Genomic DNA, 18,881 nt, shown 5'->3' on the forward strand with positions numbered 1-18,881 from the left:
GGTCATTTGACCCTTCGAGCTTGCTCCGCCATTTAATAAGATCATGGCTGATCTGATCTTGGGCTCAGCTCCACTTCCCCGCCCGCTCATCTGCCCTAATATCTCCTTATGTGTCCCATTTTCTTTCAAAACGCTCCTGTGAAGCGCCTTGGGTTGTTTCACTATGTTAAAGGTGCGATATTAACTAGCATTTAACCGCCCGTTGCTGAAGGTGAGGCAAATGGCACTCGGCATTATTTAAGCGTCACCATTTACACTTAAATAATGATGAGTGCCATTTGCCTCACCGTTATTTTGAAAGTGAATTCTGATCCATAGTATTGAAAAATCCATGATCTGCAATTGTACATGTTATGGTTAGATGACTGTTGCAGGAAATGTAGTTGTCAGGAAAGCAGGGATGAAAGCTAAATTGATTCAATAGTGTTTGATGTACAGTTTCCACCTACTTGCTTCCTTAGAAATGTTACCTACAATGAATTAACACCGTTCCAGTTCTGATTTTTTTTTTCTCTGGCCTTCAAAAATAAATATTCATCCCTGAATTTGAGTGTGGTGATGTGATGTTTTTAAATTCCTTTTCTCACCCATTCCCATCAGTGAAATGAGTTTGTCAGTCTGGTACCCAGCAAACATTGGCCTATAGCACAAACTGTCCCTAATTCAGCACTAACTGGCAATGTCACTGAGAAGGCACAGGGAAGTGGTGTGGGAAGTGTACAAATCTCACACTGGGTGCAGTAAAGAGGCGTGCCTGTTGGAACTAAAGGCACGTAGTTGGGACCTCCGATCTGCATCTGCCTTTGCTGTACCTCGCCTGGGAGTGCTTGGTGCTGATGCTGGGTGGGTCAAATGGGAAGCGATCGATTCCCCAGCTGTGACATACCTCAAAATGCACAAAAAATTGAAGAGGATGGGGAAAAGAATCCATCTTAAAATTCTGAAACCATTCTGACGAAAGGTCATCGACCTGAAACGCTAACTCTGTTTCTCTCTCCACAGATGCTGCCTGACCGGCTGAGTATTTCCGGTATCATCTCTCTTTAGTTCAGATTTCCAGTATCCGCAGTATTTTGCTTTTAAACAGGTTGCTTTAGGATGTATGTAAACTGCTCTGAAGTGATTCAAGCCCTGGCCTGACTCCGGGGAAAGGCCAATCTCGTACTGCTTAAGTTCAGCACAGATTTAAACATATTCAGGGTGAGAGCACTTCCTTCCTCGCACTTGAAACATTTTAAAGCGGGGAGTGAGGCTGTGGTCATTAATAGAGCATGCGTGTGATGAGCTACCTCCTCTCTGTGGAAACTCCAAATCGGGGAGTCGGGGAAGAAGCTGCATGAAAGAAAGACGTGCATTTATACAGCGGTTTTCACGACCACCGGACGTCGCAAAATGCTTTACAGCCAATGAAGTATTTTTGGAGTGTAGTCACTGTTGTAATGTAGGAAACGCGGCAGCGCTTACAAACAGCAATGTGATAATGACCAGTTAATCTGATTTTTGTTATGTTGATTGAGGGAATAAAGATTGGCCCAGGATACCAGGGATAACTCCCCTGCTCTTCTTTGAAATAGTGCCATGGGATCTTTGACGTCCACCTGAGAGAGCAGACGGGGCCTCGGTTTAATATCTCACCCGAAAGGCAGCACATCCAACAGTGCAGCATTCCCTCAACACTGCACTGGAGTGTCAGCCTAGATTATGTGCTCAAGTCTCCGGAGTGGGACTTGAACCCACAACCTTCTGACTGAGGCGAGAGTGCTACCCACTGAGCTACAACTGAGCCTACATGAGCGAAGAGGGGCCTATATTGTGGCTAGTGGTCTCTCACTGGTAACTACAATATAAACATACCCTTAAAGCCAAGAGTAATAATTAGTACATTGATCATGGCTTCCTCACTAAGAGCGAACTCCCATACACCACCGTGTCCGCTTCTTTAACACACTGCGGAACATTGTAATAATAAGAGAGCATTATTTCCTCTTGGTAATTTCAGTATTGTTTTCTTTATTTTAAGCCTGCTGTACTGTAAGGGCAATATAAATTGCTCGAGTCAGCAGCCCCATGAACTTGGGTACGAAGTCTAGTTGAAATCTGCAAAAGATTTCTCCATGTATCATATTTGGAAACAGATGAAAATAATTAGGATACTTCCTCCGCCTTCAGGCACTGTGTATTAATAATAACCGGCTCCAGAACCGTCCTCGTTTACATTCCAATGCATTTCCCCACACTCGAGGTGCAGCCGTTTCCCACCAACCCTTGGTGAGGGTTGTGAACTTCCGATCAAACAATAGTCTTGGGTTCAGTTATTGCTATTTACCTGCCTAAACCTCCAAGAACAAGAGTATTAATCTCACCAAAGTAATAATCTTCTTTCAAAAGCATTCTAACTTGTGGAACATAATGTCTAAACCGTATGGAACGTTGTAGACTTTAGCAGGATTGTTTTAGGTCATAAAACTTTAGTGTTTCTCTGAGTGGTCTGCCATGTGCTATTATTAAATGTGAAGGTGCATTTTAAATGTAAGCTTCAAGCTTAAATCGTATGAAGTGGTTGATGTGAATAGCATTGGATGCATTTAAGGCAAAACTAGATAAACACGAAGGAGGAAAGAATAGAAGGATCAGGGTTAGATGAAGCAAAGTGGGAGGAGGCTGATGTGGAGCACACAGGCCAGCGTGAACCCACTGTGCCGAATGGCCGGTTTCTGTGCTGTAAATTCTCTCATTCGTCTAAAATCTGGTGCATAATTTTGCTGCTTTTCTCCTGAGGTTGAGGTTTCGCACTAGTGCCTTTGGATCGTCAGTTCCTGGTTTGGGGGGGGAAGGCAGCAGCTTCCACAGTACCCGTGGCACAATCTGCTGATGGATTATCTTGTGGATGGGATGTTCGACAAGGTTTGGTGAATTTGCAGGGCTTGAATTCCACAAAGTTGATCCACTTGTGAAGAGGTTTGGCCCCAGACTGCAAGGCTCAGTCTCCTCGGGGCCCAGGCTGTGAGGGACGGTCTCCTCGGGGCCCAGGCTGTGAGGGACGGTCTCCTCGGGGCCCAGACTGAGAGGCCCAGGCTGTGAGGGACGGTCTCCTCGGGGCCCAGGCTGTGGGGGACGGTCTCCTCGGGGCCCAGGCTGTGAGGGACGGTCTCCTCGGGGCCCAGGCTGCGAGGGGCGGTCTCCTCGGGGCCCAGGCTGTGAGGGACGGTCTCCTCGGGGCCCAGGCTGTGAGGGACGGTCTCCTCGGGGCCCAGGCTGTGAGGGACGGTCTCCTTGGGGCCCAGGCTGCGAGGGGCGGTCTCCTCGGGGCCCAGACAGTGAGGGACGGTCTCCTCGGGGCCCAGACAGTGAGGGGCGGTCTCCTCGGGGCCCAGGCTGTGAGGGGCAGTCTCCTCGGGGGCCCAGGCTGTGAGGGACGGTCTCCTCGGGGCCCAGACTGTGAGGGACGGTCTCCTCGGGGCCCAGGCTGTGAGGGACGGTCTCCTCGGGGCCCAGGCTGTGAGGGACGGTCTCCTCGGGGCCCAGGCTGTGAGGGATGGTCTCCTCGGGGCCCAGACTGAGAGGCCCAGGCTGTGAGGGACGGTCTCCTCGGGGCCCAGGCTGTGAGGGATGGTCTCCTCGGGGCCCAGACTGAGAGGCCCAGGCTGTGAGGGACGGTCTCCTCGGGGGCCCAGGCTGTGAGGGACGGTCTCCTCGGGACCCAGGCTGTGAGGGACGGTCTCCTCGGGGCTCAGACTGCGAGGGACGGACTCCTCGGGGCCCAGACAGTGAGGGACGGACTCCTCGGGGCCCAGACAGTGAGGGACGGACTCCTCGGGGCCCAGACAGTGAGGGACGGACTCCTCGGGGCCCAGACAGTGAGGGACGGACTCCTCGGGGCCCAGACAGTGAGGGACGGACTCCTCGGGGCCCAGACAGTGAGGGACGGACTCCTCGGGGCCCAGACAGTGAGGGACGGACTCCTCGGGGCCCAGACAGTGAGGGACGGACTCCTCGGGGCCCAGACAGTGAGGGACGGACTCCTCGGGGCCCAGACAGTGAGGGACGGACTCCTCGGGGCCCAGACAGTGAGGGACGGACTCCTCGGGGCCCAGACAGTGAGGGACGGACTCCTCGGGGCCCAGACAGTGAGGGACGGACTCCTCGGGGCCCAGACAGTGAGGGACGGACTCCTCGGGGCCCAGACAGTGAGGGACGGTCTCCTCGGGGCCCAGACTGTGAGGGACGGTCTCCTCGGGGCCCAGACAGTGAGGGACGGTCTCCTCGGGGCCCAGACAGTGAGGGACGGACTCCTCGGGGCCCAGACAGTGAGGGACGGACTCCTCGGGGCCCAGACAGTGAGGGACGGTCTCCTCGGGGCTCAGACAGTGAGGGACGGACTCCTCGGGGCCCAGACAGTGAGGGACGGACTCCTCGGAGCCCAGGCTGTGAGGGACGGACTCCTCGGGGGCCCAGGCTGTGAGGGACGGTCTCCTCGGGGCCCAGACAGTGAGGGACGGTCTCCTCGGGGCCAAGGCTGTGAGGGATGGTCTCCTCGGGGCCCAGACTGAGAGGCCCAGGCTGTGAGGGACGGTCTCCTCGGGGGCCCAGGCTGTGAGGGACGGTCTCCTCGGGACACAGGCTGTGAGGGACGGTCTCCTCGGGGCTCAGACTGCGAGGGACGGACTCCTCGGGGCCCAGACAGTGAGGAACGGACTCCTCGGGGCCCAGACAGTGAGGGACGGACTCCTCGGGGCCCAGACAGTGAGGGACGGACTCCTCGGGGCCCAGACAGTGAGGGACGGTCTCCTCGGGGCTCAGACAGTGAGGGACGGACTCCTCGGGGCCCAGACAGTGAGGGACGGACTCCTCGGGGCCCAGGCTGTGAGGGACGGACTCCTCGGGGGCCTAGGCTGTGAGGGACGGTCTCCTCGGGGCCCAGACAGTGAGGGACGGACTCCTCGGGGCCCAGGCTGTGAGGGACGGTCTCCTCGGGGCCCAGGCTGTGAGGGACGGTCTCCTCGGGGCCCAGGCTGTGAGGGACGGTCTCCTCGGTGCCCAGGCTGTGAGGGATGGTCTCCTCGGGGCCCAGACAGTGAGGGACGGACTCCTCGGGGCCCAGACTGAGAGGCCCAGGCTGTGAGTGACGGTCTCCTCGGGGCCCAGACTGAGAGGCCCAGGCTGTGAGGGACGGTCTCCTCGGGACCCAGGCTGTGAGGGACGGTCTCCTCGGGGGCCCAGGCTGTGAGGGACGGTCTCCTCGGAGCCCAGGCTGTGAGGGACAGTCTCCTCGGGGCCCAGGCTGTGAGGGACGGTCTCCTCGGGGCCCAGGCTGTGAGGGACGGTCTCCTCGGGGCCCAGACATTGAGGGATGGTCTCCTCGGGGCCCAGACAGTGAGGGACGGACTCCTCGGGGCCCAGACTGAGAGGCCCAGGCTGTGAGTGACGGTCTCCTCGGGGCCCAGACTGAGAGGCCCAGGCTGTGAGGGACGGTCTCCTCGGGACCCAGGCTGTGAGGGACGGTCTCCTCGGGGGCCCAGGCTGTGAGGGACGGTCTCCTCGGAGCCCAGGCTGTGAGGGACAGTCTCCTCGGGGCCCAGGCTGTGAGGGACGGACTCCTCGGCGGCCCAGGCTGTGAGGGACGGTCTCCTCGGGGCCCAGACAGTGAGGGACGGACTCCTCGGGGCCCAGGCTGTGAGGGACGGTCTCCTCGGGGCCCAGGCTGTGAGGGACGGTCTCCTCGGGGCCCAGGCTGTGAGGGACGGTCTCCTCGGGGCCCAGACATTGAGGGATGGTCTCCTCGGGGCCCAGACAGTGAGGGACGGACTCCTCGGGGCCCAGACTGAGAGGCCCAGGCTGTGAGTGACGGTCTCCTCGGGGCCCAGACTGAGAGGCCCAGGCTGTGAGGGACGGTCTCCTCGGGACCCAGGCTGTGAGGGACGGTCTCCTCGGGGGCCCAGGCTGTGAGGGACGGTCTCCTCGGGACCCAGGCTGTGAGGGACGGTCTCCTCGGAGCCCAGGCTGTGAGGGACAGTCTCCTCGGGGCCCAGGCTGTGAGGGACGGTCTCCTCGGGACCCAGGCTGTGAGGGACGGTCTCCTCGGGACCCAGGCTGTGAGGGACAGTCTCCTCGGGGCCCAAGCTGTGAGGGACGGTCGCATAGGATCATAAGAAATAGGAGCAGGATTAGGCCATTTGGCCCCTCGAGCCTGCTCAGCCATTTATTAAGACCATGGCTTTTCTGATCATGGGCTCAACTCCACTTCCCCACCCGCTCCCCATGATCCTTTATTCCCTTCTCGCTCAAAAATCTGTCTCTCTCCGCCTTAAATATATTCAATGACCCAGCCTACACTACGCTCTGGGGAAGAGAATTCCACAGATTAACAAACCTCTGAGGCAAGAAATTCCTCCTCATCTCAGTTTTAAATGGGCGACCCCTTATTCTAAGACATTGGGTTCAATTTTCCCCGGTCATTTGTGCCGTTTTTTTGCCACGCGCCGTTTTCTTTGGCGTATTTAATTCATTCCAAGTTTCCCCCTGCGATCTGCGGCGGCGTAACTGACTTAGTTGCGATTTTTCTGGCCAGTTTTTTTTTAACGTCGTAAGGGGCTGTCAATGTAGCAAATATAAATTTGTTGGATTTCAGAAGATTTCTCTTTTTTTACTTACTCGCACGCCATTGCCGAATGTCTTGAAGCAGCGCTGGAGGGGCATAGCTTTGGCCAGTAGAATCGGCCCCGTGCCCAGACACGGGCTCGGGGCTCGCCTAGGAAATGAGCCACGGGGGCGGGGCAGGAAGGGGAGGGGAAGAGGAGTGAGAACGAGGTGCCGAATGGGAGACTTCTGAAGACTGCAATGAGTGGGGGATGGGGGGAGAGAAGGGGAGAAGTCACAAGACCAATTAGTTAAGGAGGGGGGGGAGGGGCGGGAAAGAGAGGAGAAGTAAAAGGACCTGGGGGAAGAGATAGAACTGCGAACCTGTGTTGCCTGCTTTCCTGCCATTGTGAGCTTCTTTCAAAGGTTAAATGTAAGAAAGGGGGGCAATGCTGACAATGCCATACCTTGTGCGAGCCTTCTGCATCATTGTGCTACGTAGGAGACAATTGATTCAACGTCATCGCATCAGGAACAGCAGAGCCCGTAGGGTGCTGGGCAGGAGGCCTTAACCATCTCGGGTATATCGAGACAGGCATTCGTACCTCCACCTGAGTGATGCAGACTGTGTCAGAAGGCTGCGTTTCTGCAAAGAAGTTGTAAGTGAGATCTGTGAGTTAGTCAAATCAGACCTGCAACCTAGAAGCATCAGGAGGACTGCTTTGTCAGTTGAAGTGAAGGTTACAGCTGCACTTTCATTCTGTGCCTCCAGATCATTTCAAGCTACAACTGGGGATGTGTGCGCCATCTCCCAACATGCAACATGTCTCCATTTACCAGGTGACGGCTGCACTGTATGCGTGGAGGAATGACTTCATAAAGTTCCCCATGACTGCCCAAGCAATCCATGATGGGGCTGTGGGCTTCCCAAAGGTACAGGGCTGCATTGATTGTACCCACATCGCCTTGCGAGCACCTTTTCGAGGATTCCGAGATATGCAGGAACAGAAAAGGCTTCCACTCCATTAATGTACAGCTCGTGTGTGACGACATGCATCGCATCGTGTCAGTTGATGCACGATACCCCGGGAGCACCCATGATGCGTTCATCCTATATCTGTCTATATCAAGTTTAAAAGTTTGTAAGTGATCTTAAAGTAAAGTTTGATACAACAATCATTTTATTAGGGTTAAGTACAAAAGAACTGTTTGTTAAACTTTTGAATAAAATATATTTTACATTAAACCTGAATCATGTTCCATTACCACAACACAATATTACAGAACAGCTGCAAACAATAAACATGTCCATGTGGAATAGTTGTCACTGAGCCCTCAGGCATCAGTAAAGTGTTCACGGATGAGCTGCTGGTGCAAGGCTCAAGCAATTGTTAAAGGGGCACGATGGTCCGCCCTCCTCCGTCGTGCTCCGGTCTCAGGCACTTGCATGGCTTCCTCATCATCATCACCCGACTCCTCCTCCTGCTCGTCACCTGCATCTTCCACATCATTATCATCAGGTACTCTCACCGTATAGCTTGTATATCTGCCACGTTTCAGCAGCAGCAGCCAGAAGGGCAGAGCTGGCAACTGGGAGACAAAGGGTACGGCCTCGCCACCTGGCTCATGACGCCCCCTACGTGTAACCTGGATGGAAGCTGACCATCAATACAACATGTCGCACATTGCGACACGCAGCATCATTGAGAGGACCATTGGTATATTGAAACAGCATTTCTGATGCCTGGACCATTCCGGGGGCTACTTGCTGTACTCCCCTGAGAGTGTCGGTCAGTTCACTGTTGTGTGCTGCATGCTGCATAACTTAGTCATCATGAGGCAGCAGCAGCTGGTAGTGGAAGAACTACGGGCGGTGAGAGTGACTGATGATGATGATGTGGAAGATGCAGGTGAGGAGGATGAGGAAGCCATGCAAGTGCCTGAGACCGGAGCACGACTGAGGAGGAGGGCGGGCCATCGTGCCCCTTTAACGTTTGCTCGAGCCTTGCGCCAGCAGCTCATCCGTGAACGCTTTACTGATGCCTGAGGGCTCAGTGACCACTATTCCACATGGACATGTTTACTGTTTGGAGCTGTTCTGTAATGTTGTGTTGTGTTAATGGAACATAATTCTGTTTTAATGTAAAATATATTTTATTCAAAAGTTTAACAAACACTTCTTTTGTACTTAACTTTAATAAAATTATTCTTGTATCAAACTTTACTTTAAGATCACTCTTTAAGATCACTTACAAACGTTAAGATCACTTATAAACTTTTAAACTTGTAAATTTACATAACTTACAAAAAACTTCATTTGAGAACAGTTACAACAGTAACAACAACACCGGCAGCAAAGAAAGGCTGCACCCACCCATCTCTCCTCCCCCTTATTCTAAGACCGCCCTTTGCGCTTGGTCTTGGACTCGCCACCACCACTGCCCACAGTGTTTCTGGGCTTGGTACCAAGCTTATTCTTTCTAAGATCTCGGGTACCGTGCACCTCTTGAGGGTGGGGGAGAGTTGGCAGCAGGCGTCAAGTTGGAGAGCCCGGCTTTGAGCTTTTCAGAGGCTGGTTGGCGATTGTAGTGGGAGTGACAGTTGATTCTGTCAATGGGCGTGGGGTCTGAGCATGTTCCCTTATTGCAGCAGCTAACTCCAACATGCCGTCCCTCATGCACCCTGACAGTGTCTCAGCGGCCTGCAACATTCCCTCCCTCATGGTCAGTGACGTGCTTTGCACTACCTCTGACATTCCCTCCCTCATGACCACTATTCCTTCACTGATGGTCCCGGATATCATTCCCATTTCTCGTGTCATTGCTGTTACTTCTCCCGACAGTCCCACTACCTCATCACTCATGGTGTCCAGGAGTGATCAGGTAAGGTCAATGCTCTCTGCACTCAATTACATCATCTGAATCACATCCGTTACATCCTGCATCTCAGGAGAGCATGGTGGAGCTCTCCTTCCCCTCCCCACGGGTGTGCCTCGCTGCACCCACCACTGGGACCCGCAGCCTGGGAGGGTGGGAGGGTGGGGCCCTGGGTGTGCCTCGCTGCACCCACCACTGGGACTCGCAGCCTGGAACAGTGGGACCCTCGGTGTGGCTCACTGTATCCCCCCACTGGGACCCGCAGCTTTGGAAGGTGGGGCCCTGGGTGTGCCTCGCTGCACCACACCACTGGGACCCGCAAACTCGGAAGGAGGGAAACCATAGAATGTCCCACCAACACTCAAACCACTAGTCACCGAAGGGGCTGTCACCTCCTCCAAAGTCAGTACAACAGTGGGAGCTTCATGCAGCTCCATCCCCTCCCACTCACCCCCATGTTCTTGGTCTGGAGGGTTGGATTGGAAGATGTTCTCCTCTTCAGGCTCGTCCACGCCTAAATCTTCTGCATCGTCAGGTAAGGCCTCAAGTTCAGCAAAATATAACAGAACAGTCAAATGGTTAGCAGCAGAGGGGGCAGGGTGGGTGGCATGAGTAGAAACATAGAAACATAGAAAATAGGTGCAGGAGTAGGCCATTCGGCCCTTCGAGCCTGCACCGCCATTCAATATGATCATGGCTGACCATTCCCTCAGTACCCCTTTCCTGCTTTCTCTCCATACCCCTTGAGCCCCTTAGCCTATATCTAACTCCCTCTTGAATATATCCAATGAACTGGCATCAACAACTCTCTGCAGTAGGGAATTCCACAGGTTAACAATTCTCTGAGTGAAGAAGTTTCTCCTCATCTCAATCCTAAATGAGCTGTGAGGAGCACGCTAAGACCCCTTATCCTAAGACTATGTCCCCTGGTTCTGGACTTCCCCAACATCGGGAACATTCTTCCCGCATCTAACCTGTCCAGTCCCGTCAGAATCTTATACGTTTCTATGAGATCCTCTCTCATCCTTCTAAACTCCAGTGAATAAAGGCCCAGTTGATCCAGTCTCTCCTCATATGTCAGTCCAGCTATCCCTGGAATCAGTCTGGTGAACCTTTGCTGCACTCCCTCAATAGCAAGGACGTCCTTCCTCAGATTAGGAGACCAAAACTGAACACAATATTCCAGGTGAGGCCTCATCAAGGCCCTGTACAATTGCAGTTAGACCTCCCTGCTCCTATACTCAAATTCCCTACTATGAAGGCCAACATACCATTTTCCTTCTTCACCGCCTGCTGTACCTGCATGCCCACTTTTAGTGACTGATGAATCATGACACCCAGGTCTCGTTGCACCTCCCCTTTTCCTAATCTGCCGTCTTTCAGATAATATTCTGCCTTCATGTTTTTGCCCCCAAAATGGATAACCTCACATTTATGCACATTATACTGCATCTGCCATGCATTTGCCCACTCACCTAACCTGTCCATGTCACTCTGCAGCCTCTTAGCGTGCTCCTCACAGCTCACACCGCCACCCAGTTTAGTTTCATCTGCAAACTTGGAGATATTACACTCAGTTCCTTCATCTAAATCATTGATGTATATTGTAAAGAGCTGGGGTCCCAGCACTGAGCCCTGCGGCACTCCACTAGTCACTGTTTGCCATGCTGAAAAGGACCTGTTTATCCCGACTCCCTGCTTCCTGTCTGCCAACCAGTTCTCTATCCATGTCAGTACATTACCCCCAGTACTATGCGCTTTGATTTTGCACACCAATCTCTTGTGCGGGACCTTGTCAAAAGAATTTTGAATGTCCAAATACACTACATCTACTGGTTCTCCCTTGTCCACTCTGCTCGTTACATCCTCAAAAAATTCCAGAAGATTCGTCAAGCATGATTTCCCTTTCATAAATCCATGCTGACTCAGTCCGATCCTGTCACTGCTTTCCAAATGTGCTGCTATTTCATCTTTAATAATTGATTCCAACATTTCCCCACTACTGATGTCAGGCTAACCGGTCTATAATTTTCCGTAGGCCCACACATCGCAGGCCAGGCAGCAGGCTGATTTGAAGGGCCACAATGAATTTGCAGGATCACCTCTCATGCTTCTGAACTCCAATGTGTATAGGCCCAACCTACTCAACCTATCTTCATAAGTCAACACCCTCATCTCCGGAATCAACCTAGTGAACCTTCTCTGAACAGCCTAAAATGCAAGTATATCCTACCTTAAATACAGAGACCAAAACTGCACGCAGTACTCCAGGTGTGGTCTCACCAATACCCTTCATAGTTGTAGCAGGAGGACTTCTCTGCTTTTATACTCGATTCCCCTTGCACTAAAGGCCAACATTCCATTCGCCTTCCTGATTACTTGCTGTACCTGCATGCCAAAGTTTTGTGTTTCAGGCACAAGGATCCCTAGGTCCCTCTGTACTGCAAGACTTTGCAATTTTTCTCCATTTAAATTGTAATTTGCTTTTCTCAGGCCCAAGTTGCGAGAGATGGTCCCCTCAGGCCCAGAGTAAGGGGTCTGTCTCTGCAGGCCCCGACTGCGAGGGATGGTGTACTCGGGCCCAGACTGTGAGGGACGGTCTCCTCGGGCCTAGACTGTGAGGGATGGTGTACTCGGGCCCAGACTGTGAGGGATGGTGTACTCGGGCCCAGACTGTGAGGGATGGTGTACTCGGGCCTAGACTGTGAGGGATGGTGTATTCGGGCCTAGACTGTGAGGGATGGTGTACTCGGGCCTAGACTGTGAGGGATGGTGTATTCGGGCCCAGACTGTGAGGGATGGTGTACTCGGGCCCAGACTGTGAGGGACGGTCTCCTCGGGCCTAGACTGTGGGGATGGTGTACTCGGGCCTAGACTGTGAGGGACGGTCTCCTCGGGCCCTGACTGTGAGGGATGGTGTACTCGGGCCCAGACTGTGAGGGATGGTGTACTCGGGCCCAGACTGTGAGGGATGGTGTACTCGGGCCTAGACTGTGAGGGATGGTGTACTCGGGCCTAGACTGTGAGGGATGGTGTACTCGGGCCTAGATTGTGGGGATGGTCTCCTCGGGCCCTGACTGTGAGGGATGGTGTACTCGGGCCTAGACTGTGAGGGATGGTGTACTCGGGCCTAGACTGTGAGGGATGGTGTACTCGGGCCTAGACTGTGAGGGATGGTGTACTCGGGCCCAGACTGTGAGGGATGGTGTACTCGGGCCCAGACTGTGAGGGACTGTCTCCTCGGGCCTAGACTGTGGGGATGGTCTCCTCGGGCCCAGACTGTGAGGGACGGTCTCCTCGGGCCTAGACTGTGGGGATGGTGTACTCGAGCCTAGACTGTGAGGGATGGTCTCCTCGGGCCCTGACTGTGAGGGATGGTGTACTCGGGCCCAGACTGTGAGGGACTGTCTCCTCGGGCCTAGACTGTGGGGATAGTCTCCTCGGGCCCAGACTGTGGGGATGGTCTCCTCAGGCCCAGACTGTGAGGGACTGTCTCCTCAGACCCAGATCCCTTCTCCCCACGGGTGTGCCTCACTGCAGCCCATCACTGCAACCCGCAGCCTGGGAAGGTGGGGCCCTTGGTGTGGCTCACTGTACCCCCCCCCCACTGGGACCCGCAGCTTCGGAAGGTGGGGCCCTTGGTGTGGCTCACTGTACCCCCACCACTGGGACCCGCAGCCTGGGAAGGTGGGGCCCTTGGTGTGGCTCACTGTACCCCCCACCACTGGGACCCGCAGCTTCGGAAGGTGGGGCCCTTGGTGTGGCTCACTGTACCCCCACCACTGGGACCCACAACCTCGGACGGTGGGAAACCATGGAATGTCCCACCAACACTCTAACCACTAGTCACCGAAGGGGCTGTCACCTCCTTCAGCAGCACCTCCTCCAAAGTCAGTACAACAGTGGGAGCTTCATCCAGATCCATCCCCTTCCCCTCACCCCCATGTTCTTGGTCTGGAGGGTTGGATTGGAAGATGTTCTCGTCAGGCTCATCCGCATCTGAATCTTCTGCATCGTCAGGATTGGCCTCAAGTTCTGCAAAATATAACAGAACAGTCAAATGGTTAGCAGCAGAGAAGGGGGCAGGATAGATGGCATGAGTAGACTCACACATCGCAGGCCAGGCAGCAGGCTGATTTGAAGGACCACGATGAATTTGCAGGACTTACACTCTCCCTCGAGTGTGGGCCCAGCTTGTGCAGTGGTGGTTGCTTTTCTCCAGGCAGGACTCATCAAAGCAGCGACCCTCTCTTCCAAGGGTGTCAGTGGCTGCAGATTTGCCGGGCCTCCTCCTGGTCGAGTTCTTTCCCTTTTGTTGTGTGCCACCTTCCTCTGCAAAGATGAAAATCTAACTTTTTAAAGAGAGTGTCTTTTTGCTGGGTGAGACATACAGCTGGTCACATTTACAATTGCAATTGCATTGAATAAATGAAAATATTACTTACACTAACAACTTGACCAAGGTCCTGCCACTTCTTTTTACACTGGTCTCCAGATCTCGTGGTGTTCACCATTGCTCAGTAATCTTCTGCAACTTGGTTCCAGCGTTTCTTCATTTCTTTGGGTGGAACTTTTATGTGACCTCTGCTGGTGTCCAGCTCCTGCCACCTGTTCTCAGTCACAGTAACTAGTGCCTCCACTTTTTCCAGCATGAAACTCTTGGTCCTTGCTCCGCGTTGCATCTTGTATTGCTCCAGCTGTGATTTTCCCAATGCTCTCACAGCATTCCCTCTCACACACACAACTGGCTCTTTAAAAATGGTCGATTCCCAAATCCGAGCTGTGCTGAGTATGCGCGTCCATTGGAACAACGTCAGAAACGTAACTTTTTTTTCCCCGCGCATGCGCAGAATGTGTGGCATTGTTTTTTGGTGCAGATAGAAGGCTTCATCCCCGAGGCGACTGGACACGCTGCGTGGCGCCAGATTCAAATTATACATCAGGGAAACTTTGCAAATTATTTCCGGCGCATTGAGTGGAAATATCCTCTCTGCATCCACCTTGCCGAGCCCCCTCATTATCTTATATGTTTCAATAAAATCACCTCTCATTCTTCTGTACTCCAATGTGTATAGGCCCAATCTACTCAACCTATCTTCATAAGTCAACACCCTCATCTCCGGAATCAACCTAGTGAACCTTCTCTGAACAGCCTCCAATGAAAGTATATCCTTCCTTAAAAACGGAGCCCAAAACTGTACGCCGTACTCCAGGTGTGGCTTTACCAATAGCCTGTACAGCTGTAGCAGGACTTCGCTGCTTTTAGACTCTATCCCCCTTGCAATAAAGGCCAACATTCCATTTGCCTTCCTAATTACTTGCTGTACCTGCATAGTAACTTGTTGTGTTTCAGGCACAAGGATCCCCAGGTCCCTCTGTACTGCAAGACTTTGCAATTTTTCGCCATTTAAATTGTAATTTGCTTTTCTCAGGCCCAAGCTGCAAGAGATGGTCTCTTCGGGCCCAGAGTATGTGGCCTGTCTCCTCGGGCCCAGACTGTGGGGTTGGTCTCCTCGGGCCCAGATCCCTCCTCCCCACGGGTGTGCCTCGCTGCACCCCACCACTGGGACCCGCAGCCTGCAATGGTGGGGCCCCTGGTGTGGCTCACTGTACCCCCCCCCACTGGGACCCGCAGCTTCGGAAGGTGGGGCCCTTGGTGTGGCTCACTGTACCCCCCCCACTGGGACTCGCAGCTTCGGAAGGTGGGGCCCTTGGTGTGGCTCACTGTACCCCCCCCACTGGGACCCACAACCTCGGACGGTGGGAAACCATGGAATGTCCCACCAACACTCTAACCACTAGTCACCGAAGGGGCTGTCACCTCCTTCAGCAGCACCTCCTCCAAAGTCAGTACAACAGTGGGAGCTGCATCCAGATCCATCCACTCCCCCTCACCCCCATGTTCTTGGTCTGGAGGGTTGGATTGGAAGATGTTCTCGTCAGGCTCATCCTCATCTGAATCATCTGCATCGTCAGGTTTGGCCTCAAGTTCTGCAAAATATAACAGAACAGTCAAATGGTTAGCAGCAGAGAAGGGGGCAGGATGGGTGGCATGAATAGACTCACACATGGCAGGCCAGGCAGCAGGCTGATTTGAAGGGCCACGATGAATTTGCAGGACTTACACTCTGCCTCGAGTGTGGGCCCAGCTTGTGCAGTGGTGGTTGCTTTTCTCCAGGCAGGACCCATCAAAGCAGCGAACCTCTCTTCCAAGGGTATCAGTGACTGCAGATTTGCCGGGCCTCCTCCTGTTCGAGTTCTTTCCCTTTTATTATGTGCCACCTTCCTCTGCAAAGATGAAAACCTAACTTTTTAGAGAGGGTGTCTTTCTGCTGGGTGGGACATACAGATGGTCACATTTACAATTGCAATTGCATTGAATAAATGAAAATGTTACTTACACTAACTACTTGACCAATGTCCTGCCACTTCTTTTTACACTGGCCTCCAGATCTCGTGGTGGTCACCATTGCTCAGTAATCTTCTGTAACTTGGTTCCAGCGTTTCTTCATTTTTTTGGGTGGAACTTTTATGTGACCTCTGCTGGTGTCCAACTCCTGTCATCTGGTCTCAATCACAGTAACTAGTGCCTCCACTTCATCCTGCAAGAAATTCTTGGTCAGCGATGCATCTTGTATTGCTGCAACTGCGATCTTTACAATGCTCTCACACAGCACTCCTTCTCACACACAACTGGCTCTTTAGAAATGGCTGATTGCCAAATCCGAGCTGTACTGAGCATGCGCGTCCGATGCAACAACGTCAGAAATGTAACTTTTTTTATCCCGCGCATGCGCAGAATGTGTGGCATTGTTTTTTGGTGCAGATAGAAGGCTTCAGCCCCCGAGCCCAGACTGCGAGGGACGGTCTCCTCGGGCCCAGACTGCGAGGGACGGTCTCCTTGGGCCCAGGCTGCGAGGCTCAGTCTCCTCGGGCCCAGACTGTGAGGGACGGTCTCCTCGGGCCCAGACTGCGAGGGACGGTCTCCTTGGGCCCAGGCTGCGAGAGACGGTCTCCTTGGGCCCAGGCTGCGAGGGACGGTCTCCTCGGGCCCAGACAGTGAGAGACGGTCTCCTCGGGCCCAAACTGTGAGGGACGGTCTCCTCGGGCCCAGGCTGTGAGGGACGGTCTCCTCGGGCCCAGACTGCGAGGGACGGTCTCCTCGGGCCCAGACTGCGAGGGACGGTCTCCTTGGGCCCAGGCTGCGAGGGACGGTCTCCTCGGGCCCAGACAGTGAGGGACGGTCTCCTCGGGCCCAAACTGTGAGGGACGGTCTCCTCGGGCCCAGGCTGTGAGGGACGGTCTCCTCGGGCCCAGACTGCGAGGGACGGTCTCCTCGGGCCCAGACTGCGAGGGACGGTCTCCTTGGGCCCAGGTTGCGAGGCTCAGTCTCCTCGGGCCCAGACTGTGAGGGACGGTCTCCTCGGGCCCAAGCTGCGAGGCTCAGTCTCCTCGGGCCCAGACTGTGAGGGACTGTGTCCTCGGGCCCAGGCTGCGAGGGACTGTGTCCTCGGGCCCAGACTGTGAGGGACGGTCTCCTCGGGCCCAGGCTGCGAGGGACTGTGTCCTCGGGCCCAGACTGTGAGGGACTGTGTCCTCGGGCCCAGGCTGCGAGGCTCAGTCTCCTCGGGCCCAGGCTGCGAGGGACTGTGTCCTCGGGCCCAGGCTGTGAGGGACTGTGTCCTCGGGCCCAGACTGTGAGGGACTGTGTCCTCGGGCCCAGACTGTGAGGGACTGTGTCCTCGGGCCCAGACTGTGAGGGACTGTGTCCTCGGGCCCAGACTGTGAGGGACTGTGTCCTCGGGCCCAGACTGTGAGGGACGGTCTCCTCGGGCCCAGACTGTGAGGGACGGTCTCCTCGGGCCCAGACTGTGAGGGACTGTGTCCTCGGGCCCAGGCTGCGAGGCTCAGTCTCCTCGGGCCCAGGCTGCGAGGGACTGTGTCCTCGGGCCCAGGCTGCGAGGCTCAGTCTCCTCGGGCCCAGGCTGCGAGGCTCAGTCTCCTCGGGCCCAGACTGTGAGGGACGGTCTCCTCGGGCCCAGACTGCGAGGCTCAGTCTCCTCGGGCCCCAGACTGTGAGGGACGGTCTCCTCGGGCCCAGACTGCGAGGCTCAGTCTCCTCGGGCCCCAGACTCTGAGGCTCAGTCTCCTCGGGCCCAGACTGTGAGGGACGGTCTCCTCGGGCCCAGACTGTGAGGGACGGTCTCCTCGGGCCCAGACTGTGAGGGACTGTGTCCTCGGGCCCAGACTGTGAGGGACGGTCTCCTTGGGCCCAGACTGCGAGGGACAGTCTCCTCGGGCCCAGACTGTGAGGGACGGTCTCCTCGGGCCCAGACTGTGAGGGACTGTGTCCTCGGGCCCAGGCTGTGAGGGACGGTCTCCTCGGACCCAGGCTGTGAGGTACTGTCTCCTCGGGCCCAGACTGTGAGGGACTGTGTCCTCGGGCCCAGGCTGTGAGGGACGGTCTCCTCGGGCCCAGGCTGTGAGGGACGGTCTCCTCGGGCCCAGACTGCGAGGGACGGTCTCCTCGGGCCCAGGCTGTGAGGGACGGTCTCCTCGGACCCAGGCTGTGAGGTACTGTCTCCTCGGGCCCAGACTGTGAGGGACTGTGTCCTCGGGCCCAGGCTGTGAGGGACGGTCTCCTCGGGCCCAGACTGCGAGGGACGGTCTCCTCGGGCCCAGGCTGCGAGGCTCAGTCTCCTCGGGCCCAGGCTGTGAGGGATGGTCTCTTCGGGCCCAGACTGCGAGGCTCAGTCTCCTCGAGCCCCAGACTGTGAGGAAGTGCTAGCAGGCTACAAGGTGGATTTTCTTGCGCCTGGGTGTATGGAATTGCGTTGTTGCAGTGAACCGAGCAAAATCCGGTGCAGAGCGTTACACTCGCATAAGGGAACCCTTCGTTCATTTCTCTCCGTTTATTAAAATGGATGAAGAATCGGGTGCACAGTTCCCCCAACCCCATCCTACCCAATTGTCCTTTGTTATGTCCAAGTGACCTGATCCACCAGGAACAGGACCCCTTTTGTCAGTGTCGAGCCCTGTGCTGAGGATTTTCCGTACTCTAAAACGACCTACGAACAGGGTGGGGGGGGGGGGAAAAGCTGATTTAAAAAAAAATCTTAAGTCTTTGTTAACAGCTGGATTCATGAAGAACACCACAGAAGTATGGAGTGTAATCAAAGTGACTACATTATTCCAGGTCAGGCGTGCAGTTAGTGAATTCCACAAATGCTGAGAATTCAATGTATCACCACGACAACAAGCGATAACATCCTGTGTGACTGACCGTGGTGCACCATCCCTCCTCGTCCTGCTCCACCTGTCTGCAGTCTTTGACACAGTCGTCTCCAGGCCAGATCCAAGACCACCCCAACCTCTGTCGTCGAGTACAGTGCGCGGACGACGCTTGTGTCTGCGCACATAGAGAGGCTG

At 54.9% G+C, this 18,881-nt stretch overlaps 1 protein-coding gene across 1 annotated transcript; it reads right to left on the minus strand.

The window, feature by feature from the left end:
* Positions 1 to 2,876: 2,876 nt before the first annotated feature.
* Positions 2,877 to 7,633, minus strand: LOC139255961 (adhesive plaque matrix protein-like). Its single transcript, XM_070874056.1, has 2 exons — positions 7,537 to 7,633; positions 2,877 to 4,621 (listed from the first exon to the last, which is right to left on the minus strand). Exons 1-2 carry the CDS (start codon positions 7,631 to 7,633, stop codon positions 2,877 to 2,879), a joined length of 1,842 nt encoding a protein of 613 aa, XP_070730157.1.
* Positions 7,634 to 18,881: the final 11,248 nt, after the last annotated feature.

Source organism: Pristiophorus japonicus, chromosome 3, assembly GCF_044704955.1.
Source record: "Pristiophorus japonicus isolate sPriJap1 chromosome 3, sPriJap1.hap1, whole genome shotgun sequence".
Classification (NCBI taxonomy): domain Eukaryota; kingdom Metazoa; phylum Chordata; class Chondrichthyes; family Pristiophoridae; genus Pristiophorus; species Pristiophorus japonicus.

What these genes read in the sequence shown, in the direction of transcription:
- LOC139255961 (XM_070874056.1), bottom strand. Translation starts at nt 7,633, where the DNA reads ATGCATGTCGTCACACACGAGCTGTACATTAATGGAGTGGAAGCCTTT. An exon ending in AAAGGTGCTCGCAAGGCGAT is followed by an intron (nt 4,622 to 7,536) that starts GTGGGTACAATC and finishes CGTCCCTCACAG; the next exon opens with CCTGTGTCCCGAGGAGACCG.